The sequence below is a fragment of the Meles meles genome, chromosome 18 (assembly GCF_922984935.1).
Source record: "Meles meles chromosome 18, mMelMel3.1 paternal haplotype, whole genome shotgun sequence".
In the NCBI taxonomy this organism is placed as follows: domain Eukaryota; kingdom Metazoa; phylum Chordata; class Mammalia; order Carnivora; family Mustelidae; genus Meles; species Meles meles.
Window position 1 is genome coordinate 7,885,123 of NC_060083.1, and position 24,760 is coordinate 7,909,882.

Consider the following 24,760-nt stretch of genomic DNA (forward strand, 5'->3'; position numbering starts at 1 on the left):
GCCCCCATGACAGCTCTGCCGTGTTACCAAGCTGGAAATGTAGGGAAAGGCATTCCGGCACAGAGGTCGGGGTGTGGATGGGTCCTGAAAGGCTGTCCCTCCTCTTACTTTTATCACCGACTCTGGTTGTGTAAATAGGTTATGTTTTTATTCATTCTGCCCCTGCAAAAGGCAGGCAGGCTTCCTCAGATTCAGACCTCTGGGGGGCGTCAGTGGTTTAATTTGACCTTCTGATGATTATTAGGAAAAAATATGAGTATTTTTTTAAAAAAGCTCTCATTCCAAAGATAAGGATAGGACTGTGAGTGAGATCAATCACCTTAGGAGGTCAACTCTGACCTCTTTTTTTCTCCCTCCCGACAGCCAAGTTGCAGCTGTTTAGCGAGCATGTCACTGGGTATGGTGAATGCGCTAAGTTTGTTCCCAAGGCCCGAGTCCCTCACAACCACCTGCCCTTCCTAACAGTATGAACACAAGTGTGTGCACAAGTGTAATTAAATTCTGGACCGAGGGGCGCCCGGGGGCTCTGTCGGTGGAGCGTCCGACTCTGGGTTTTAGCTTGGGTCACGCTCTCAGGGTCGTGAGCTGGGGCCCGCGGGGCGCTCTGCGCTCAGTGCAGGGGTCTGCTTGGTACTCCCTGCTGCACCCCCCACTCGTGCCCTCAGTCTCTGGCTTGAAAAACAAAAAAATAAATCTTCTAAGAAAAAAAAAATTAAAGTCTGGCTCGAGGAGAGACGGGAGAACTGAAACCCCCAAACCACCAAAAGTCACCTGCTACCTGGTATTGTTCCTTTCCCCTTCTTGGGTTTCACCGTGTCCATCTCACAGACTTATGAATGGGACACTGGCCCATCATGCCCAAATCTCTGTGCTGCAGGAGGAGCTCCCTGTGCCAGATCCCATGCATCCCCCTGTCCTGGTCCCTGTCATTCGGCAAGTACCTTCCTAGCTCCCCTCTCCGTCCTGAGCGGTGAACGCCTACCTCTCAGGGAGCTGCTGGCTGACCAGAGAGGGATGCTGTTCCGCTTCTGATAGAACAGGATGTAAGCCCCTCGGCTGTTGACCTCATCCTCTGGGAGCGGTTCCACTGTGCTGTCGTCGTAACTGTACCACTGGCCATCCAGAGAGTTCCGGCAGTAGGCTGCAAAGGTCCAAATCCCAAGTGCCAATTACTGGCGTCCCCTGACCCCACCAACAAAGAACAAAACAAAACAAAAACAAAAACAAACCAAACCAGAAAGGCATTTCAGACAAGCAGAGCTGAAAAATGGACATGTTTGTAACTGAATGAGAAAAATCAGCCCGTTTTTGGCCAGAAATAAATTTTGTGGAGTCAGAAAGATCCATCTGTCATGCTCCCTGATGCTGACTGAGATAAGCGTGCCGTGACTTGAAGCTGAATCCTTACGTTGTAGCCCTCGCTAAGGCAAAATCTCCAACAATAGGGAGCCCTAAATTATGGAGCCAGACAATAATGTCAATGTTCACACAGGTCCTCGAGGAGTTTCAAAATGCATTATCTGTGTCAGTATGCAAAAAAAAAAAAAACAACTCATTTGGGATTATGGTACGCCTCCTTCCTGCCTAAGACCCGGAAAAAAAAAAAAAAAAACATTTAGGAAAAAGCTCATCAATAGGATTCTCGCCACCTCCTAAACAATTAAGACAAAATACTCTCCTTTCCCTCCACATCTCAGCGAATGAGCCAGAACCCCCTAAAGCAGAGTCAGCCCACTTTTCTGTAATGAGCCACAGAGCAAACAGCTCAGGCTTTAGAGGTCAAGTATGGCCCCAGATGGTCCCTGACACAGATTCTCCTTTCGTTGTTGTTGTTGTTTATATCACCTTTTAAAATTTAAAAACCTTTTTTAACTCATGGGCTATACAGACACAGGTGCTGGTCTGGATCTGGCCCACGGGTCACAGTTGGCTGAACCCTGTGCTACTCCAAACCAGGTACCTAGGGGCTCGTATTTGCCCTTCCCTTCCCTTCCCCTCACCCCTAGTCCAAAAGCCAGTCTTACTGATCCTACTTGCAAAATACATCGACTGTCCGACTGTCCCCTCCTGAGCCCCAGCAACTGGGATTCCAACTCCCACCCTTGCTCCGCTCTACCTGGTTTCCGTTGAGGAGAGCTACGTAAACTAGATCACGTCTTTAGGCCTCTGCCTAAAGCTAAAGCCTCTTACAGGATTCCCAATACCCTTTGAAAAAAAACTCAAACTCTCACCCATGGCCTACACGTGGCGTCTACTTCTCCAAGCTCATCTGTGTCCCTCAGCCCTGGGTCACTAGACTTCAGCCACGACGGGCTTGCATCATTTCGTAAACACATCAAACTCCGCCCCAGGGCCTTTGCACAAACTATTAGAGCTTCCCATCACGGTCCTCCTTCCCTTATCCACCCCGCTAGTTCCTTGAGCTCTGGACCTGTAGACGCCATGCTCAGAGAGGCCTTATCTCCATCACAGACACGATCAGTCAAACACTATAATGGCAGACAGGCAAAGAGCCAAAGCGACAAGCGTCGTTTCACTGGGTCTGCGGTTAGACTGCAGTGCCATGAGGGCAGCACTCCTGTCACTTATCATGGAAGCTCCAGCTCCACTCACAGAGTCTGCACTGAAGGGGAACCTGTGTGTGTACCCCCAACCCCCCAAACCCCATCCCCCCGTCCCCCCCGCCCCATTATCTAGCAGGTGCCTGGCATGCGACCAGGGGTCCGCGCGGGCCCTGGACCCGCGGGAGCTCGCATTCCGGGAGACCTCCTCCCGGGGTGGGGCAGCTGCAAGCTCGGGCCCCGGTCACGACGGTCATGACGCGTGACCACGGCGGCCACGAGCCAAGAGGCAAGGCTCACCTGTGTAATGCCCACCTTGCAGACTGCCATGGTGGTTGCAGACGGCGTACAGGTCGTACAGGAAGTCCACTGGGTAGCCGGCGGGCAGGCCGGCTGGCTGCTTCCAGGAGGGCCAGGGGCCCGTCCCAGACGGGGGGCCGGTGCCTCTCTGGGCCACGTGCGGAGCCATGTTGAGGCCGGAGAGCGGAAACTGGACCAGCGTGGACAGCTTATTCCTCCTCTCGCCCACTTGACAGAACCTCTTGAGGTGGATGATGAGGATGTCGGGCAGGGTCCACAGGCTCAGCTTCACCATGCCCTGCTGCAGCGCCTGGCAGTGCGGGCACTTCCATGCATCGTCCTGGGCCAGCTGGAAAGGAAACCACGGGGACCGTGAACGCCCCCTCCCGGCCCGCTACGGTCCCCTTCCGGCCCGCGGGCGTACCCTTCCGGCCCGCGGGCATCCCCTTCCGGTTTGCGAGCGCCCCCTTCCGGTCCGCGGGCATCCCCTTCCGGTTTGCGAGCGCCTCCTTCCGGCCCGCGGCGCCTAGCCCACCCACAGTCCCAGCCGCGCCACCTGCTCCTCCTTGGTGTAGAACTGGAAACACTCGTCCAGGGTGCAGCTGTGCTGCTGGTGGGCCTGCTGCTGCCGCCACACGCTGTCGGCGTCCTGGACCCGCTCCTCCTGGAGGCTCCCGAACAGGCTGCGAGCAGCAGGGACCGCCGGCGTCAGGGAGAGGCCCCTCGCGCTCTCCGCCGCCAGCTCCCGGAGGGACCCCCAGGGGGAGAGTCGTGAACACCTGCTGGGCTGACCCGCGTGCTCTTTCCAGAATACAGCCACGTGCACTCGGGGGGCGACAGGCACGGCCACGCTGAGAGTGCCTGAGCGCGCGGACCTGCACCAGGCGGCCTGGGTTCGAATCCCACCCGGCGCTGTGGGACCCTGAGCAATCGCGCACCCGCTCTGTGCCTCGGTTCGCGCATCTGGGGACCGTGCATTACGCACGTGTTCGCTGCTGTCACCGCTGCCGCTCCTCACACCGCCCAGCACGGTCATTACTGCGGCCACTAGCGGTGTTTCCCTACAGACGCTGGTCACCAGGGTCTCCCGGAGGCTGGGATCGCAGGGCATCAATGCCTTTGGGCTGGTTGGGGGAGCCCGGGCACGGCCAGATTCATCCGTGCACGCAGGGCCCGTGATTCGTCCGCCTCCCCCCCACCCATGGGTGCCCCACTCCTGCACTCACCGCTCCTTGGTACAGCCGTCCCACTCCACGGCCAGCTTGACATGGGGAGGGCCTCCCGGCCTCCTGAGGTGCAGAGCCCTGAGGGGAGAGAACACGGAGCCCGTCAGCAAGCACGTGGCATCCTTCCCCGGCCCTTCTGGGTGTTTAGGGCGGCTTCCTTACGTCCGCACACTTGATTAATCCCTGGCTGCTTAAAGTGAATTCGGTCTCCAGCCCCTCCCCCTCCGGAGGCCTCTGGGTGGGAAGGAGAGTTCCAACCTTCAATCACAGGGTTGGTTCCCCTGGCAACTTGGCCCCATCCTTAGGTTCTTTCCAAAAATGATCTCATCATTAGTGTAAACTCGGGTGTGGTCGAAAGAGGCTTGTGCACGAGAATAAGACACCTTTATCACTGATCACGGAAAGCATTCCAAGGGTCTTACGAACTCTCTGTGACAAGACCAAAGACATAGTTCTTATGATAAATCACAGTATCATGCCTGTGTTAAGGGTTCACTCAGCTTTAGCTGGCCCAGCCGGAAAGTCAGAAATGTTTACTGGCAGCTTTGCGTCAGTGGGGAAAATGACCAGAAGTACTAGACAGTTTACAGAGAAAAACTGGCCCCAGGTACTCTGCGGCAGGTGAGCATTGCCGGACAGAGCCGAGACAGGTAGAAAGCCGTGGCGGTGGGGGGCGGGGGCAGGGGGACACTGGCATTACCCCTCAATCACAGACATAGTGTTCTACAGCTTGAGCCAAAGACTCCGTGGCAGAATTCTCCCCGACCCCAGATGGGACATTCCGGTTGAATTCGGCAGCATGAGCTCATGGAAGGAATTTGGGTCTCTCTTCCAGACTAAAATGGGTTCACATTCAGGCTGGGCCGTTAGCTATGTTAATCGGAGCAAGTTAGGGATGCCAAGGTGGCTCTGTGAGTTAAGCGCCTGCCTTCGGCTCAGGTCATGATCTCGGGGTCCTGGGATTGAGTCCTGCGTGCGTCCCCCTGCTCAGTGGGGAGCCTGCTTCCCCCTCTCCTTCTGGCCCATCCCTCTGCTTGTGTTCTAAGAAAAGAATAAAAATCTTAAAAAAAAAAAAAAAAGTATGAGCAGGTTAACTCAGCTCTGAGAACCTCAGTGTCCCCTCATCTTCAAGGTGCCATCACAGCATCTCTGTAGACTTAAGAGTCGAGAGCACAGAATGTGTCGAAGCATCTAACAACCCGGAGGCAAGGAACCAGGAGCAGATACGATAATCAACGTTGGATACAGAACCTCTAAGGACCCCGGTCAAATACAAGGACACCTGTTGTCTTAACCCCCCTTACCTGTCCACTGCCCAGTGACAGAGGGGATGACTGTCCTGCGGGGACAAGTAGCCGCAGCCCAGAGAAAGCCCCACAACCCGGACAGAGAACAGAGATCCTGGGTTCTGAGGAGACATCAAACAGAGCAAATAAGTCGGCATCGCGTGGACTGCACTGAGACCCTCAGGGGCAAAATAAATTACCCAAAGACCATCACCCTTTTTGCTGATAGCCTATTTTGAGTATTCCCTTAAAAATTAGTATTCAGTGGGGCGCCTGAGTGACTCAGTCATGAAACGTCTGCCTTCGGCTCAGGTCATGATCCCAGTGTCCTAGGATCAAGCCCCGCAGAGGGTTCCCTGCTCAGCGGGAAGCCTGCTTTCCCTCTCCCATTCCCCCTTGCCTGTGTTCCCTCTCTCGCTGTGTCTCTCTCTGTCAAATAAATTAATAAAATCTTTTTAAAAATTAGTATTCAAAACCTGCAGATATAAAGATCCTTTTTAAAATTTTTATTTTAATTTTTTTTAAAGATGCGCACCATAGGGGTGCCTGGGTGGCCCAGTCCGTTAAGCGTCCCACTCTTGATTTCGGCTCAGGTCATGATCTCGGGGTCACGGGATCGAGCCCTGCTTTGGGTTTCGTATTCAGTGTGGAGCTTGCTTGAGATTCTCTCTCTTCCTCCCTCAGCCCCTCCCCCCTCTAAAAAAAAGATACACACTGTAGCTTGTAACACTTGTAACATAGCAATCTTGTAACATAGCAATGTAACACTGTTTAACATATTAAATTTTCCCAAACGAGGAACAGTTGTTTTTAAATCCTGACATTTAATTGGAGATGCTGGCACAGTCAATGGAAAAAATCACTCTGTTCAGTACCGATCCTTTACCTGACTTGAGGAGGATTATCATCATCACCCAAAGGCCAAAACAAGGCAAGGATCTAAAAGCAAGCTAGTGTCTATTTTACACCCCAAATGCTTAAGGAGTATTTATATACTTCAAAATAAGCCACATAAGGAAATACTGCCTTTGTTTTCAATGATGCATGTTTTTAAAAATACTCTAATGTTTTTGAAGTTGAAGGGAGCCTTAAGTGGCGTTACTGACAAGAGTCAAAACATGGAAACAATCCACGTGTCCATCGACAGGTGGATAAACACAACGGGGTCTACATACACAATGAATATTATACAGCCTTAAAAATGAAGGAAATTCAGACGCGTGTCCCAGCATGTGCTGACCTCGGAAACAGCCTGCACCAGACACAGAAGGGCAAACACCATATGATTCTGCTTCATGAGATACCGAGACCAGGCAAATTCCTAGGGACAGAAAGTGGGATGGGGGTGACCAGAGGCTAAGGACTGGGGGACAGGGTGTTGTTAAACGGGCACGGAGTTTTGGTGGGGATGCTGAAAATTTGGGGTAAAGATACAGTGATGATTTTAAACATCGTGACTGTAACTAACGCACACTTACCAATGGCTAAAATCAATGTCGCGTATATTTTACCACCATTAAAAATAACCAATGGAATCTTCAAGTAAAGTAAATACAGCCCTTTTTAAAAAAAGATTTATTTATTTATTTGAGAGAGAAAGCATGCAAGTGCATGGTGGGGAGGGACAGAAGGAGAGGGAGAAAAAAATCCCAAACAGACTCCCACGTGGGGCTGGATCTCACGACCCTGAGATCACAGACCTGAGCTGAAACCAAGAGTGGGACGCTTAGCCCGCTATGCCACCCAGGCGCCTCACAAATACGGTTCTTAAAATGGTCACTGATGAGCTTAGCTTCAATCAGAAAAACAATGAAATTTCCTTCCAAATTCTGACAGTGATCAAAGGAAGACACATCCGTACTTACAAAGCACTGGTGAGCTATAGGTTGAATTCCGATGGGAGGAGGGGAGAGAGAGGGTACTGGAATTCCGGGAAAGAGCGACAGTGCATGGGCATGATCCAAGACACCCTCAGACAGCCGTGACCTCCTCCTCACGGCAGCTCCCATGTGCGAGGAGCAAGGGGACACTGGTAAGGTCCACACCCGACTGGACCATAACCACATTCCAGCTGACCTACAGCCTCAACAAAGGCAAAGGCAATGGCGGGAAGCAAGCTGTCTCCAGAGGCTTTGATCCATGGGTGGCCCCGGAAGGGTGTACTTCCTAAGGAGACTGTTTCTTAAATCTGAGCGTGGTGAGGTTTGGCCATGGGAGTGGGGGGGCTCTTTTTCCTAATTGAGCCTTGCTGTTTGGATAGCAACATGACCCACACAATCAAGGCACGAAACCGCATGGAGACGCCTTCCCCTGTCTGCACACCAAGCAAGTTTACAGAGTGACCACAGAAAATGTCTCGACAGTGATAAACCCCTGCTTTTTAGGATTCAAAACAAATTCAAGGTGTCCAGCAAACTGGTCATTTTTAGAAGACGTTCTCCTGTCTTCCATCCCTAGCTAGGAAAATTCATTTTAGAACCTTCACTCCTTTTCCTCTCTCGAGCTCCAGGTTGAGAATTCTGCATGCATTCAAATGATGACCATACCTAGCCAGGATCTTCTAAGGTATGAAAGCCTTATGGGTGAAGTGCGTGGGCTATCCTAGAAACCCCACCACCCTTTAGAACACCCTTCTCCCAGTACAAAATCAGGCCCACCTCCACACTGACCAAAGAGTCTGCAGAAAGGCACCCATACTCCGTGGGAGGTGGCCTCTGTTATTCTCCTGGCCCCACGGATTGCCTGATGGGTTTCTGCAAACCCCAGAGAGGTGCAGAGGCAGATGTATGTGTGGGACAAGGTGGAGGACAGGGACGGCCAAGTTCACCGAATAGTGGTTTCATCCACTTGCAAAGATCAGGAGGACAAGGTTTGCAGAGACCTGGAGCTATTATTAGAAGATATTCTGACCTATTTAGAGGGAAGTTAGAGGCTCTAATTTGGGCAGCACGGCAAAAAAAATCCTTCAGAGATACAGGTTGGTACGAACGTAGAGAAGGTCTTTGACAAAATGTTATTTCTTGTACCTCCTGAATCAAATGTATGGTCTTCCCCCAGCAGGAAGGAGCATGAATTATGAAGAAATCACCTCTGAGAAGTTCTCACATAGAGAAGCAAAATTCTGAGGCTCCTGACGTGCCCCCCCCCAAAAGGTCAACATCTTCTGAACCACAGGAATGGTTTCTGATACCCTAGGGGCCAAAGGGAATGGTTTTAGTGTGTGTTGGGTTTATCTGTTAACTACCTACCTGGGAATAAATAAAGGAGCAAGGCAAAAAAAGGTGTTTTGCCTTGAGTTTTTAATCTTAAAAAAAAAAAAAAACAAAAAACAAAAAAGAGGAAAAAAACAAACACTGGACAAAATTAGTTTAATATCTAGATGTTCTCATTTGGCCATAAACACCCTTTTTCATTTTCCGCAGAGGTGCGGCCTCAAGTCCCCTGAAATTCTGGATGCAGAAGTGTAAGTTAGAGTTTACTGTAATTCACTATGCTCCCGGAACAAACCACAGGTAAGCCATACATGTAGAACACGGAGAAGAGCTATGTCAATGCTATCCCAGTGGCGTCTTTAAAGATTTAACGGGAAAAGGACCCTGCCCATGAAAGGCATCGCGAAGGTGCGAAGAGTAAAAGGGTACAGGCCATGGGATGGTCGCCTCCTTGTCCAAGATCAAAGCTGTTTTATCCGGCAGCGTGAACGCCTCTGTAACAGCAAATGCCCATCTGCGCCGGGCTCCTCCTAGATCCCTACCCCCTTCTCGGTCCCCCCCCAATGCACACTGACCTGGATGGGGGCCTCGCTCTTCATGACACAGCGGACCTTACTGAGGATACTCTGCTGTAGCTGGAGCCAGGACATGGCTCTGTCCTCCCTTAGCAGGAAAGGTGGCCCGAACCTGAGCGAGTGAAGCGATCAGGTTAGCTCGGCGAAGGAAAGACCAACGCAGCTCAACAGGGACACTTCTCCACCGAGTACGAGCTGAGCACAAGCACCATTCAAGGCTGCCTATCAGAGAACCTCGCTGCAGCAGGACACGCCGCAGCATACAGAAAGGTCCAGAAACGCAAAGCCAGAGAGAGATGTGGCGGTGGAAACGGATGGCTGCCAACGATCAGCCAGCTGGAGACTCTCTGCCCCACAACAGGGTCAGAGGACACCAGAGCCAGAGGGAAGCGAGGCAGGGAGAGATGAATCCAGAGGCAAGCAGGTCCAGCGGACGCCCTGATGGTTTTGTGCACCGGGACCCAAGCATTCACGGTGAGCCCAGAGCGTCCAGATCGCCAGATGTGGCTGTGGCCACAGTCCTGGCTTAGCCATGGGCACTGCCAAGACAAATCACCAACGAGAACGTCCTATGGCTGCACCATGCAAGGTTGTACGAAGATCCATGGGGTAAGAAAGTTGAAAAAACTTGGCAAAGTCAGCACTAACCCGAGCTGTTAGGGTCTGGAACAGCAAAGGGACTGTGCTGCCTGTGGGTGGTTTACTCCCCTCATCCTCCTCGGACAGGCATTCAGATCACTGCCCATCTTTTAATTGTAACAGTGCCCGCTTACGGCGGGAGCCCTGCGTTCCTGCGCATACACCTTTGGGTGCACATGACAGCTCGTTTCTTTGGGATAAACTTCCAGAAGCGGAAATGCAAGCTCAAAGCTGGTCATGCCCTCGAAAAGCCACACCCGCATACCAGTAAGGCGGGTGCCCCATTCTCTTAACACTTGCCCAGAATGAGCCTTATCAAGTTTCAAAACTCACCATGATCCGAAAGGTGATCAGCCTCTTGCTGTTACTGTGAGAATTTCTTCTACTACGCACAAAGCTGGATATTTTAGCCCTAAGCTTGTGTTTGTTTTGTGAGTTGGTGTGAATCTCCGTGCCTCGTTTTACCAAGAGTATCTCTCTCGCTGATTTCCGAGCGGAGTTTTTATACCATGGATTGTGTGCCCTCTGCCTGTCACGTGACGTAAATACGTTTTCTCGTTTGTGCTTAAAATTTTCAATGCCTCTGAAACGTTAGCCTTTTCCTTTATAGCCTTCTGCCTGCTTTTGGTGTTAAAATAGTCCTCTCAGCCCAAAAGACGTAAACACTTCCCTACATTACTTGCAAGTCATTTTACGGTTTCCTTTTAATCAATCTAGAATTTAAACATGTGAATGTATGGTGGAAGTAAAAAATTGATTATGTAAAATAAAATCAATTTGCCCCCCTTTAATACTACATAATTCATTTACTCTTTAGTAATATGAAATGTACCATTTTTATCACATGATATTTAAATATACTTCAGCCTATTACGTTCCATTGACTTCACTTAAACTTCTTTGGAAGTTTATCCCAAAGAAACGAAGTATATATTCTTCCAATTATACCACAATTTTTTTGGCTTCAAAAGTTTTTCTTATGTATGTAGCCTACGTCATAATTTTTTAATAATCGAAACTTTATTCTGGTTTAATAAAGCAACTTCTCTCCCTTCCTCCTCTCTCCTTCGCCCAGTATTTTATCAATGTCTTTATGAGTTTATTATTCAAGATGCATTTTACAAACATTTTATCAGTACAGACATCTTTGATCGGAGGTATAGCTTTCAAGCGTCTTATCTGGGCTAGCAATGAAAGCGATCTGGTCTTGTCTGTTACATAACCACATCTGGACCCTTTCACTACTTTGATCACTTCCCAGTTCTTGGCTCTCTGGACAGGCCCCGATGTAATCTGCAGACAGTGGTCATTTTATCTCCTCTTTTCTTACAGCCAGTTTTTTTTTTCTCCCGTCTTACTGTACCGCCCAGGCCTCACGCTACAGGTACAAAATGGTAGCAGTGGGAGCCATAATAATTATTCCTGAAATTAACAGGAAAGTCTCCGATGCTTAACGGTGAAGGGTGACATCTGCCATCTATTGATCAGAAAGTCCCCTACTCCTCGTGCATTAATCTTGAGAACAGATGTTTGATTTTATCAGATTAGAATTATTCTAGACGGGTTCCCAAGCACGTGTCCGCACACCCCAGACATCACGTGAGAAGACGATCAGGTTCTACATACCTGCTGGCCTGCTGGCCTGACCCCACCAAGTTACAGAAGAGGACTAGCACCTTGTTCTCGCTATGGATGGGCAGGGAGGACCGCAGACCATCATGGGCTGCCAAGCGTGGGGAGACTGACAGAACAGACGGATGAGCTAGAGAGAGAGAATTATGTTCATAGTCTTTAAAGATATTAAGTTACGTGCGACACTTGTGCCTTCTGGTACCTGGTACACGACGATCACACACGAGGTAGTGAATCTGCCACTGCGTTCAGCCAGTAATAGTAAAACGTGGGCAGGGATGTTCATTAAGGCTTCTCAAAGTCAATCTGAGAAATACTCCAAAATGATCTGGGTTGCTTTTATGCCTCAATCAGAGAGCCACGAGTGGGCTCTGGCTTCCTCAGCCCACAGAAGTATAGAGAGGTCAGAACATTTATCCCTGAGGACGTGGAAGAGTTAGACTCTCCTCAATTTCCAGTTGTTCTGAAAATCCGACTTTTCAAGCACAGGTGTGTGACCTTTGACTGAACTTCAAATGAGGGTCTTTTCATTGAGCTATCATGTAATCGGAGCCAGGGAAGGTCCTGCTGCAGATTCCAGGCCCAGGGGGTTCCCTGGTGACTCAGAGCAAGCACAGACACCTGGTTCCCACAGCCTGCACCGAGGCTGGCTGAAGACACAGACCCGGGTACAGGATTCACATGGGCTATACGGCAACACTGGCAGAGGGTCCTCCAAATACGGGCCTTCTTGACGGGCAAATTAGGCCAGAAGGTATATGAACTGCAATCGAAGACTGTCAGTCCAAAGTTCAGGAAGTGGGATGTTACCAAAAGTCATTTCATAAACTCTTTGGCCATCTACTGTTTCAATTTGCAAACATTTGACTTTAAGCACAGACCTTGAACTGTAAGAGTCCTGAAGACAAAGATCACCCTGAATAGTGGTTCTTATTCTCAAAGGGTGGCCTCGGGACTAGCAGCAGCTTCCCCTGGGAACTTGTTAGATGTGCAAATTCTCGGGTCCTACCCCAGACCTACTGAACCAGAAACTCAGTGTGTCAGACCCAGGATGCTGCCTTAACAAGCTTCCAACATGATTCTGATATTCACCAAGGTTTTGAGAACTCCTGACTGATTGAATACTCTTTAATCATCACCATCTATATAGCAAACATCAGAGAAACTAAGCCGGGCAGGTCCAAGTACCAAAATGAAATGCATTATGTCTTGGCACACAAGCATGTAACTCTCAAATGTGTAACTCACACTATCCAAATAAAATTATGTGAGGCACTACTATACCTGAGAGCAACTCCTGGCCAGATGGTGGGGGCGCGTGGAAGGCATACACATTATCTCCCTCTGAAATGGTATTCAGGTCCTCTTCATCAAAGAAAGACCGCTGGAATCCACTGGGACACAGTTCAACCAAGATCACCTGGAATGAGGAGGATCATTTTCCTTCTTGATTCTTCAAAGAGAACTTAAGCAAGAAATCTGAAACTGATTTTACCCTTTTTTCCCTTCGAAGCGAGAAACACTACTTATTAGTCATAATAAAACTGCACAGGTATAACAATAAGACTGACCACAGACTACCTCAATGGCCACAACAGAATCTCAGACTGCTGAAGGAAGGGATGGGGGAAGACAATGGAGAGGGGCAGGGGTGTTAAATCTCAAATTTATACCCAGCTAAACTATCATGCAAGCAATAAAACAAAAATAAAGCTCTCTTGATACCCAGCTAAACTATCCCACAAGCAATAAGAATAAAATAAAGCTCTCTTCAGATTAAAAGTTTAAAGTGTTCACCATTAACAGATCTCTACTGAAAGAACTTCTAAATAGTTCTGCCAACTTTTTCCACATCATGGCATATGCGGAACATATTTTTATGGAATGCTGAGGTAAGCAGGAGAAGCTGTTCTCATAGCAGAGAAGAGGGGTGACCATCTTAAGGGTCCTGTCACCTCGAGGGCTGAAGGAATCAACATTTCAAGCACCTAAGCCACTTAAGGCACACTGGCTGGGAAATTCTCTTGTAAGAGATATGTTTCAGGGTTAAAACAAAAAACTGAATCAAAAAACAAAACAAAAACAAAACTCTTGAGTTGTAAGAAGAAATGATGAGCCAAAGAGAATGGTAAACATTGGTAAAAGTAAGCACACACTGACTATATAAATCCATAATAATTCATACTAGTTACTACAATCAAAAAGGGCAGAAGGGATTAAAATACTGGGCAATAATATCCATCCACAGTAATACTAAAAAAGGTGGAAGGGAGATTTGGGTACATCAAGATCCTTGCATTGTTTCAGAAAATTAATGTATGATTTTGCTAATTCTGTATGTTGGCATTTTAAGGAAAACCACTAAATGACCACAGAAATAGACTCTATATGTCCCCAAACCAGAAGAGATGGAATAAAAATTGCTCAACAGAAAAGAAGCAGTAAAGGAGAGGGAAAGGAAACAAAGAAAAAGCAGGGTAAACAGAAAGTATAAAATAAAGAGGATATAAATAAATCCAAATATATTCAAGATCGTAGATAACGTAAGAGGAATAACCCTGCCAATTAAAACACCAAAACAGATTGTAAGCTCCGATCAAAATGCCCACATGTGCACTTAGGAATCCCTAAGTGAGTCCTACTTCCCTGCACAAAAAAACACATCACACTTTGCAAGTTCCTAACAATTCACTGACTCTTGTAATTATTCAAACTCAATATCACATCCTACTTTTGGTATTTTTTTAGCTGCCATTTCTTCCCCAAGACTCTCACCCCATCCTACTCTCTCTCTCTCTCTCTCTCTCAATATATCCGCATAAGCACTCTGAGTTCACTGAAAAAGTTACACACTTTTCCCCCTACTTGAATCCTCCTAAATACAGTGACAAGATCAGAGGCACTGACTGGGTTGGGGGCAGGAAGGAGCCCGCAGAGTGAATAATCACGGTGGTTATCTGGTTGGACGCACGCGTAGAAATTCAACAAACTATAACCTTAAGGTATGTGCCCTTTATTGTATGTTTGTTATTCCTCAGGAGGAAGGCTATAAAATTTTTTTTAATTTGGAAAAAATGCCATGAGGTCATCAGGGAAGTGTAAAACTGTGCATTTTCTAGTTAAAGACACAGGGGAACAGTTGCTTGCTTCGTCCAAGGTCAGAAAACAGAAGAGCCCTATTCCGAACCCTTCCCATTAAGCCACATGGCTGCTGACCAGCGTCACCTCCACTCTGCCCTTGCGTGGGGGCCGATGTTATGAGTTCTGCCCTCAAAGTCACAGTAAATGCAACGTCTTTACCAAGACTCCTTTAAAAAAAATAATAATAAAAAGGTACTAAGCAGCCCTGGTTTCACTTCCAGCCCCTTCAGTATCCTGGTTTATAGTCTCAGGAGCGAAAATACATAGCTCAGGTTCTAAAACCACATCATCTCCATCAAATCCTGGTCAGCACTGACCAGCTCTCTGTGACTGTGGGAGGGTCCCTCAACCTCTCAGTGCCTCCTCTCTCATTCACTGATAAAAGGAGGATAATCGCGTTGACTGTACAAGGTGGTCATGAGGATTGAACTGGCTACGAATACCAAGGTCCCAAAATGGCGCCCAGCACTTGGGAAGCATTACTGAGCGCTCAGGGTCGTGGGGATCACTAGGATCATGACCATCATCCCAGTCTTCATCCTTTTCTGGTGATCCCATGTAAATGCAGGGAGAGATCAAGGCACCAGGGGTGACCAATCAAACAGAAACTCATGAGTCACGAGGAGTCACCCAGGAACCAGAAATTAGTCTAAACAACCCTGGACAGTTGGCCCAGTTAGCGTTCCGTCATTCAGTGACCAGGCCCCCGTGCCATTCCGTCACACCTCGTCTGCAGGGACACCGCCTTCCTCTGCGACCATCTTCCTCAGGGCCGCCACTGTGCTGAGGATGGGCACGGCCAGGCCAACACGCAGGAACCGCTGGCTCTTAGAGGGGAAGACCAAGGTGACGCTCAAGAATCTGGAAAACAGGAAGGCGTCCATATCCTTATAGGATGGCCATGAACTGCCAACACCATTGGTATTGGGGTCAAGTCCAACCAACAGTTGGGCTGGTCTCCACTCCCTGGTTGGGTCACTGTACTTTAGGTATATTGTCACTAGGTGGCAGCAGAGAGCCAAATCGCCAAAGGGTCTCCGCTCAGTATCATTCCTGTAGTTAGATATAACAGGTACCTGATTAAGAATCACAATACAGACCTGTGATCTCAAGGTTCTGTCTATTAAACAGATCACAGTGCGCAAAAACAAACTTGGAAATTTAAGATGTAAAAGGGTCAGGCTTCCACTATGGTTCAACACTACTGCTGATGCCTTCCTTACTGAAATTGCCCTTGGTAACAGGACTCAGTCTTTCCCTTCTCCTCCTGCCCCCCTCCACACACACTTTCTGGAATCTCTAGTTCTACTTGGTATTGTCCCTACCAGCACACTGAGGCTCCCTCCTCCAGCTCCTGCTTCTCCTTTCCTTCCTGCAACACTGGTCGGTTCACACAGCTCTCAGCCACAGCTGGGGCTGGAACTCTGGGCAATCTAGCCCCCGAGTCAGTGGTCCCAACCCTTGTCCTGTGCTGCATGAGGCCAAGAATCTTAGAAATGCCGCCATCTCAACACCAGCGTGGGACTCAGCAAACTTCCACGACACTGAAAATGGCCAGATGCCTTAACGGCCTTAAGACCCAGGCTTCTGGAATGCCTGCCCTGAGTGCCTCTTACGCTTATAAAGCCGAGCCAGCCATGCCTCTTACCGGACCTGACTACGCTCCTCTTTTCTGTTTTTCTCTTCTTCCACACCCTCTTCCCTTTTTTATTTGCTCCTTAAAGAAACCCTTTCCCTGCACCTTCACGAAAGGCAAAAAGCACATGGAAAAAAAAAAAAAAAAGCCAGGAAAAGCAGGTGGCCACAGATTTTTTTTTTTTTTTTTTTTTTTTTTTTCAGATTTGTTCCTGGTTCTGCCGAGAGGCCCCGACTGGCCCGTGCCTGCTTCTGAGCGGCCCAGAGACGGAAGCCCGGTGATGGCATGACAGACAGAAGCTCTGTGGATCATTCCTTTGGGGGCTCAGGAAGCGACGCAGTAACCTTTCACTTGGTCATACTGGGTCGCCGGACATCGTCAGCTTTCCAAGGCTGGTTTCTGCAGATGTGCTGGCTGAGATGCGCAAGAGACAGAACGGCAGTGCGAGGCCGAAGGTACCCAGGGAGCACTAAGGGTAGGAGTCAAGTTTGCCGCTTGTGGCGGCCACGTACCTCGTCTGGCGTAGGGGGATGGGCAGTGACACACACAGGAAGGGGTCGAAGGTGTTGCTCTGTTTCAAGCAGTGGGGACAGGTCAAGGAAGATCTGTGAGGGCAAGAGTAAGAGTTTCATGGTGAACGGCACCCACTCAGTGCGGCAGATCCTCAAACAGTTAAATATAAAATTGCCGTGTGATCCAGCCAACCCCTCCCAGATGCATACCTGAAAGAGTTGAAAACAGGAATTCCTACAAACACTTGCCCACAGATTTTGAAGCAGCGCTGGTCACAAGAGTCAAAGGGCGGACACAACACAAATATCCATCAGGGAAACCGGATAAATCCAGAAGTGGTAAAGCCACAGAGACAGAGAGCGGATTGGTGGCTGCCGGGTATAGGGGAGTAGAAGGCACGGCTTAACGGGTATTGGGCTTTCTTTTGTGGTGATCAAAACGGCCAGGAACTAGACAGCTTGGTTCCACAGTAACGTAACGTCCGTGCCACGAAACTCTACGCTTTAAAATGGCTAACTTTACGTCGGGTGACTTTGACCTCAATTTTTTAAAAAAGGTTGATTCCCACATGGCAGTGCGCTGAGTATGGGAAGGCGAGCGAAAACCCGTCCAGGCAGAATCAGCAGGCCGACCTGCAAGCCGGAGGGAATGTTAGGACCATGCCTTCCCCCGGTTCTCAGCCTCACTGGGCTCCAGAATCACGGAGGGAGCTTCTCTAAAAACGCAGATGTCTCAGCCAGCCTCCCACAGGTCTGTTCCAAGCAGGGGCAGAACCTGGGTGATACCTGTGCTCAGCCAGGAGGCAGAACCACCAATGGGCGTCCACCATCCTCGCTGTACCAGTGAAGCAGCCAAGGTTGGAGAAAAGCAGCTAATATGGAAATAGCATTCACTGAGAACTGGGCATTCTTCTGACCACCATGCTTGTATCAACCCACTTTCTGCCCATAACCCCCAGTATTAGCCCCATTTTGCAGACAAGAAGACTGAGGCACAGAGAAGTTAAGCAACTCTCCCAAGGACCACACAGCTCTTATGTGGCAAAGCCAGGCTCAGGTTTCGGAGCGCACGCTCACCGCGGTCCCTCCCGTCCTTAGTATCAGCAGATGAGGCATCAGCCGTTTCAGAGCAGGAAGACACAGTTCTTCGAACTTTCACACTGAACACTCCCTTACTTAAGAGCATGAAACCCTGAGGTTCTCAGGTGCTGACCAAGGCGACCCTAAGCGAGTTGGGCAGAACCAGTCAGCAACCCGGGGGACGAGTTAACAACCATCCATGACTTTAGAAACTGAGTGCTAGACCTGAGTATTTCACGCCCAGTAACTCGCTGCTTCTGGTGAATTTCCCGTTGGGAGAACCACGGTGATCTTTTGGTAAAAGCGGTGCATCAGACACCGAGCTCCAGGCACTGGGGGGACCTGATGCTTGTGGGGTACCCTCTGCCACCCTGTTTTTCCTGATCCTTCTCATCCTTTCCCCGTCATGTACCTAGATAGAACACAGGCCTGGACTATAGATTTTTGTTGTGGGGAAACTTCCAAATCCCTGTTTTCATGGAAAACAATGGAAAGGACTGTTTTCCTCTGACTTATCCGTGTTTTAGGGCCGACTGACGTTGAGCTGGGCGGCATTTTTCCTGCAGTGCCGCACCGTATGAAACGGAGATAAGGTCTGTCTTTATGCGGAGCCACAAACCTCTGTAAGGACCAAGGGACGTGTAATTGGCAAAAACATGGAACGGTCTAATTTTACACGTAAAGAATGAAGAAAACATATGGTCTTCATAATAAATAAACTATAGGAAGGGTGTGAAATACACCTGTCTTTCCGAGATGAGCCATGAGGACAGAGTGAGTGGGACCAACAGATGAGGGAGAGAGAAGCCTTTGGACGTTCCCAAGCTTTGGCCACCCTCACATGTGGCCCCAGGAGTCCTTCTGTCCTGGCTATCCTGGCCGGACAGGCGCAGGCCTGTCCTATTGTCCCCCAAGCTTGTTATGGGGGGAAGGGGCAGAAACCCACCCCGCTGCCTGTGGACCTTCACCCGCCCATCTCCCTCAGGGAGTCCCTCTTCTCGTCAAACTGCTTCTAATGCAAAAACCAACCTTCCAGCTGCTACTGAGACCCAGAACCGTGCTTGGCTTCCCGCAGGGTACAGACGCCCAGAAACAATCCCGGGGTCTTGGTGACGTGCCTGTCAGGACTCCGACCTCTCCCCGCAGCCAGCCGAACACACCTCCCACCCCTTAGACGCACCTAGCACCACCTGCTCCCCGGACAGGGGACGTCTCTGCCAGCGCCTGTGCCCCTGACAACACACGGGTCAGATGTCACCCCTCCCTCCAAGACCTGCTCTGAGAAAGCCTAGCAGGGATGGCTACCTGTAATGGGGACCAGATCAGACTCTCTGTGGATAAAAGGCACAAACGACAGAGCAATGAGCACACGCGTGCATGCACACACATGCACACACACGCACACACACACACAGGCCCTCTCCTAGGCAAACCCCACCACAGCACCAATCCTTGCCTTTTAAACTCACAGGTGCTTTTAGGTTGTGGTATCAACCATATGAAATAACCAGTTATTTCTCCTCTAGTCCACAACCCAGTCCCACACCCTGATCCCACTCCTCCTGCTCTCCTCCCGCCAAAGTCAAAAACCCGACACCCTAAAAAGGGGAGCGGGGATGGGGGAGCGAGAACCTCCCTGAACAGGGATCTGTGAATTAACCCACAATAAGTCCTCCAGCTTCTGATTTCATCAAGAAGGGCTGATACCACGGCGACTCTCCATCGCGGGCAAGCCCTCCGCAGCGGAGAGCCAGGCTCTGGCACCCAGAGCCAAGGTACCCCCGCTGGGAGGCACCTGCTCGGCTCAGAGCCGGCCCCACCCACCACCCCGGAAAATCACTTCCCACAGCTCAAAAGCCCTCACTCAGATGGACATCCCTAACTCGATTTTTTTCCTGTACTCCCCAAGATCCCGCTCAAAGCGGGTATTTTCAGCTGTCACTGGTTCCTTTTTGGAAACTTGAACGCCTCAGTTCTTACTCATCATTCTATAGGCACCTACCCAAACAGCGCTTGTCGCTTCCTCGGGAACCCTCCCCTGACTCCCCCCACAGCAGTCGGAGACCGTGCAGTATTGTGATTTGTAATAAGAAATACGTATTTGGTCTTTGTCCCAGGTCCCGGCACTGAGCTCCTAAAACCCTTGGAAAACCACTAGCATGATCTCTGAAATTGAAAATGATGCCACAACAGGCTTCAATGTTGCAGCAGCTTCCTTTGCCCTTGAGGCGAAAACCCACACCTGGGCAGGACACCTGCACCACCAGACCCCTGTCCACTGCTCCAGCCATACCTCCTGCCCCCTCCCTCCCTGGCAGCTACCTTGCCCTTTCTGTCCCCGGCTGTGCCGACATCATTCCAACCCCAGGCCCTTGGCCTCGGCCTTCTCTGCCCGGATGACCCAGTCCCCAGATACGTGAACCACTGACGCCTCGTCACTCCGCTCTCGGCTCAAATGTCCCCCCTCTAAAACGAAGCCTCCCCGAGCCACCTTATCTAAGGCTGGCTGCCTCCCCCACACTCCGAGTCATGTGTTATCACCATTGCGAGCCGCTGTGACGTGTGTGGCGTGTCACTGAACACCTGCCCCAGCAGAATGTGAGCTCCATGAGAACGGGGGCCGTGCCCCGTTCGCAGCTCCCTTCTGGCCCTGAGAAGGGAAGTGGCCCATCATAGGTGAAATGGTAAAGATCGAGGGTGTATTTGGAATTAAAGATCCAGAGAGCATGCCGGGGGCATCTGGCTGGTGTCTCTCTCTTGTGGGCACGGAGTGGTGCTCCTCACTTATCCAGGGGACCCAGCGTAAGAGCAGACGCTCGAATATTTGAAAGAAGGGAAGAGAGGGAGCACGTGTGCACAGGAGCCACGGGGCTGAGAGAACAGGTGAGCCGAGAAATAAGCAAACTCACTGTATGAAGACACCAGTGAGCGGTACCGGGTGGCACTTCCTGGTGTCCCTGCCCCGCAGTCTACCCTACCCTGGTCTGGGACTCCCCTTTCCCTCCTCCTAGATGTTCTTTCTCCTCCTCTCTCCTTCTCCAGTCTCATTTTTGTTTCTAGCAGCACCCACGCCGGGCACCTACAGATAAGGAAGACCGACGCCCAGCACAGAGCTTTCCTGGCTAGCAACGGTCAGCCGCTGCAACACTGAGGCTTGTGCTGTGCACGCCACTGCAGGAAGGAAACAGGTTTTACTTCATGTACAACAGCAACACCTAGGCTCATTTAGAAGCATTTTTAATTACCAAATATGCTCAGCGACCAACAGTAGCATGTCACCAAGGGAGGTTCTCTGTAACCGATGGCTTCCCCGAAATCCTGATTACTGTGCTCATTCCCACGTGTGAACAGCTTCCGTGCAGGCTAGAGAAACTCCCACCTGTTCAATCCTAGCCATCCCTCGAGCCCATCAAAAGGCACGCCTCCTCCAAGAAGCTCAGGGGGTTTTCTCTCCATAATCCCCCTCCCGGCAATCAGTGCTCTTACTAGACCATCACAGTGCTTGGAATTATACTATCTTATCTCTGAACTTGGAAATATGCTGCCTCATCAGTCTCTGAACTGTCACATATATGAAAGCCCAAAGAGAACATTTCTGAATTCAAAGGCAGTGTAATTATCCTCCATGTTGCTGGGAAATCTTGAACTTGAAAGAACTTGGCAAACTGGGTTCTCCGGCTGCAGGAATGAATAGGAAAGGTCTCGCCAAAGGCTCAATGATTGCCTTGCCGGCTGGGGAAGCCCTGACCTCCACAGTCAGGTTCAGAACCCCCTTCAGAGGGAGATGGGAGGCCCAGGAGCCAGCAAGGCTAACCACCAGGGCCGACAGGAGGGAGAGGTTAACTGGGATCTGTAATGGGAGGAGAAGGGTGCTTGGGTCTCTTGTCTTGGGATCAACGGGAAACCAGTTATGGGCCTCCAAGTCCAGGCGATCCGTTCCAAGCCCATCCCACTCTCACCCGGATGCTTACCTATACTGTGCTTGAAAGTGACTCTGCACAAAGCTTGGGCCTAGAGAAGGCTGAGCCGATGGTGATGGGAGGTTCTCGGGGCTTCTACTGGCTTCAGGCTGAGGCTGCAAAGAAATGAGGGAAGGAAGCGAGATTAGACATGGCTCCCATCGCTCTACTGCCTCCGGACCACCGAGCCCTGACCCTTCTGTTGACTTCGCCACAATTCCACGGCTCCTTTGGTCTCTAGAACGCCCAAATCCCCTCCGACGGAGAAGGTGCTGTGGGAGCAGACCGGAAACGGAAGTGTGGGAATGCTCCCACACACCGGGCCACCTCCGCCGTGACCTCAGTCTCGGCTGTCCCTGCTCCCATCCCCATCCTGCTGGGCCCCGTGTGTCTACACCTTGCATGTCTATACCTGCTGGACCCCGCGTGTCTATACCTCCTGTTCGCATCTCCTTCCTGCTGGGCCCGACGTGTCTATAACCCACGTCTACCCTGCTGGACCCCATTTATCTACACCTCCTGTCTGCATCTCCTTCCTGCTGGGCCCTGCATGTCTACACCCTACGTGTCTATATCTGATGGGCCCCATGTCTACACCTCCTATTCACATCTCCTTCCTGTTGGGACCCACATGTCTACACCTCCCGTTCGCATCTCTCTCCTGCTGGGCCCCACGCGTCTATATCTCACGTGTCTACACCTCCCATTCGCACCTCCTTCCTGCTGGACCCTGCGTGTCTACACCTCCTGTTCGCATCTCTCCTGCCGGGCCCTGTGTGTCTACACGGCCACCGTTCCGAACATGTCCACACCACATCTCCCATCCTCCACCTGCTGACCCGCCCCACCCCCATCTCCCGGGAGCCAGGCTGCACGTGAGCATCGGAACACCAGGCTTTGCCTCTAAGAATCACGCGTAAGCCTCCTTCACCCCACATCAGTCCTACTTTGCCCCCTTTGCATCCCCTTCTGTACTCGCTTTCTGGTACAGCAAATTCACACACATTGGAGACTTAAAGCAGCAGAAATGTATTCTCTCACGGTTCTGGGGACCAGACATCCAAAATCAGCATCCCCAGGCCATGAACGGGGATGAGGGAGCTCCGGGGAATGTATCCCTCAGCTCTCCTGGCCTCTGGCGGCTGCAGGAATCCCATGGCCAGGGGCCACATCACCCCAGGCTTTACGGCCAGCATATTCGAAGGACCAGGAGAGGAACGCACAGCAAGTGCGTGCGGTAAATCATACCGATGTCTGAAACGTCATTTAAAATTCATCGAGAAGCAGTAAGATGAGGAAAAACATAGATGGAGTGCGGCGTATACAGATGGAGAGAGACACAATATAACGTTAGTAAAACGTAAACTGTAGAGTCTTGGTGGTGGGTAGGAGGTATCCACTGTATCATTCATTCAGTGTTTCCATCGTATGGAATTTTGCATAATAAAAGACTGGGGCCAAGACTCAGGATGGAACCTTCCTATTGGCCCCATGGTTTTGCGAAGCTGGGTCTTAGCACACGGGATGTGCAAAGGGAAGCGGAAATTGGGGGTGGGGGGCGAGTCTGGTGCCACGCTGGGGTGGGGGTGGGGGGCTTCCACGTCCTAAAGACGACTGCCCGGTTCAGTGAACAGGATTCAGAATCCACCTCTGGGCTCCGGCTGCCAGGGACCCAATCCCTCGGAAATCGCACTCCTTGGGAACGCTGCCCAACCTCTGAGCCGGATGAGACTGTTACTTCACCCCTTGGCCCCACGACTTCCCGACTTCTATCAAGGGACGCTGAATGACAGTCCCACCTGGGAGGGACATCCTGGAACGGAAGGAGTTAACACGTATGACACTTGAACAGGGAGCACGGTCCATGGTTGCCGAGACCCGGCGGGGAGGATCTGATGGATGGCTTCTGAATCCACGGGGTAGTGACATGCGTGAAGAGATGATTTACGCTGATGCCATGCATGGAGCCGAGAGGGCGGGTCTGGAGGGAGGACACAGCTCAGGAGGCTGGAGGGCCCGGGACGCAGTGGGGAGAGAAGGAGTCACGAAAATGGAAGCAGGTGATGGACTCCAGACGCCCTGTGTCCACAGCTCGTAAGCGAGCACTCGGTGGGGCAGCCAAGAAAGGGGGTGGGGACACGCAGGAGCAGCTCCAAGGTCCCATCTGGTACCCGGGGAACGCCTGTCTTCCGATAGTGGATGAGGGAAATTCGAGGGGAGAAGTGGGTCCGGGAAGGGCAGGCCGAGTTTCAGCGGGAAGGGGACGGACCCCGGATGCAGAGCGGACGCTGGGATTGCTGGCTGTGCAGGGCTGAGGCCCCTTCCTTGGCCACAGCGCCCCCTCTAGAACAGGGAGGTGGGGAAGCTCTTTAATCGGGGGTCCCGCCCTTGCATCGCAAGGGACAGGCACATGGCCGGAGTGAGACCAGTGAGACAGTCCTGCCCGGGAATCATGAGCAGAGGGACTGAAAGCCTGAAGACACGGCATCCAGACCAGAATCCAGCTGCTCCCGCACCGGGAACCACCCACCCCTCCCCCCCGTCTGGTTCCCAGCTCCCCTTGGAGCCTGCTCTTCCCAGTCAGGCAGCAGGAGACCTCACAGCGACACAGGTGCTTCTGCATCAAGATGATAACGTGGGGGGCTGGGCGCGGGAGAGGGCAGGACCGCCCAGGATGGGGTATGGAAGGAGAAAATCCCTAGCAAGGCTGGGCTGCGAGGCAGCAGGGTCATTTGAGAAGCTTGGACCAGGACGTCAGACCAGGCTGACTCCACTCTGCCAGCCAAGCCACGGTGGGTGTCTCTGGGCCTCAATCTACATCCAGTGGGAGTGGGAGTGGCTCAGCCAGCAAAGTGACTGCCTTCCACGTGGGTCATGCTCCCGGGGTTCTGGGATCGAGCCCCACCTTGGGCTCCCTGCTCAGCGGGGAGCCTGCTTCTCCCTCTCCCTCTGCCTGTTGCTACCCCTGCTTATGCTCTCTCCCTCTCTTGCTATGTTAAAT

General features: G+C 51.0%; 1 protein-coding gene across 3 annotated transcripts in view; it reads right to left on the bottom strand.

Annotated features, from left to right (window-relative positions):
* Positions 1-24,760, bottom strand: part of USP43 (ubiquitin specific peptidase 43) — a 49,055-nt gene that overhangs the window by 12,173 nt on the left and 12,122 nt on the right. For 2 of the 3 annotated variants that reach the window (XM_045985806.1, XM_045985808.1), the window contains exons 3-13: positions 21,772-21,875; positions 16,721-16,813; positions 15,298-15,433; positions 12,716-12,851; positions 11,426-11,561; positions 9,161-9,272; positions 5,392-5,495; positions 4,088-4,165; positions 3,418-3,544; positions 2,862-3,210; positions 983-1,141 (exon numbers count right to left, since the gene is read on the bottom strand). In XM_045985806.1, coding sequence (XP_045841762.1) covers positions 983-1,141; positions 2,862-3,210; positions 3,418-3,544; positions 4,088-4,165; positions 5,392-5,495; positions 9,161-9,272; positions 11,426-11,561; positions 12,716-12,851; positions 15,298-15,433; positions 16,721-16,813; positions 21,772-21,875 — 1,534 coding nt within the window. The remainder of the gene's footprint in view (positions 1-982; positions 1,142-2,861; positions 3,211-3,417; positions 3,545-4,087; positions 4,166-5,391; positions 5,496-9,160; positions 9,273-11,425; positions 11,562-12,715; positions 12,852-15,297; positions 15,434-16,720; positions 16,814-21,771; positions 21,876-24,760) is intronic. The other variant, XM_045985807.1, reaches the window with a different exon arrangement.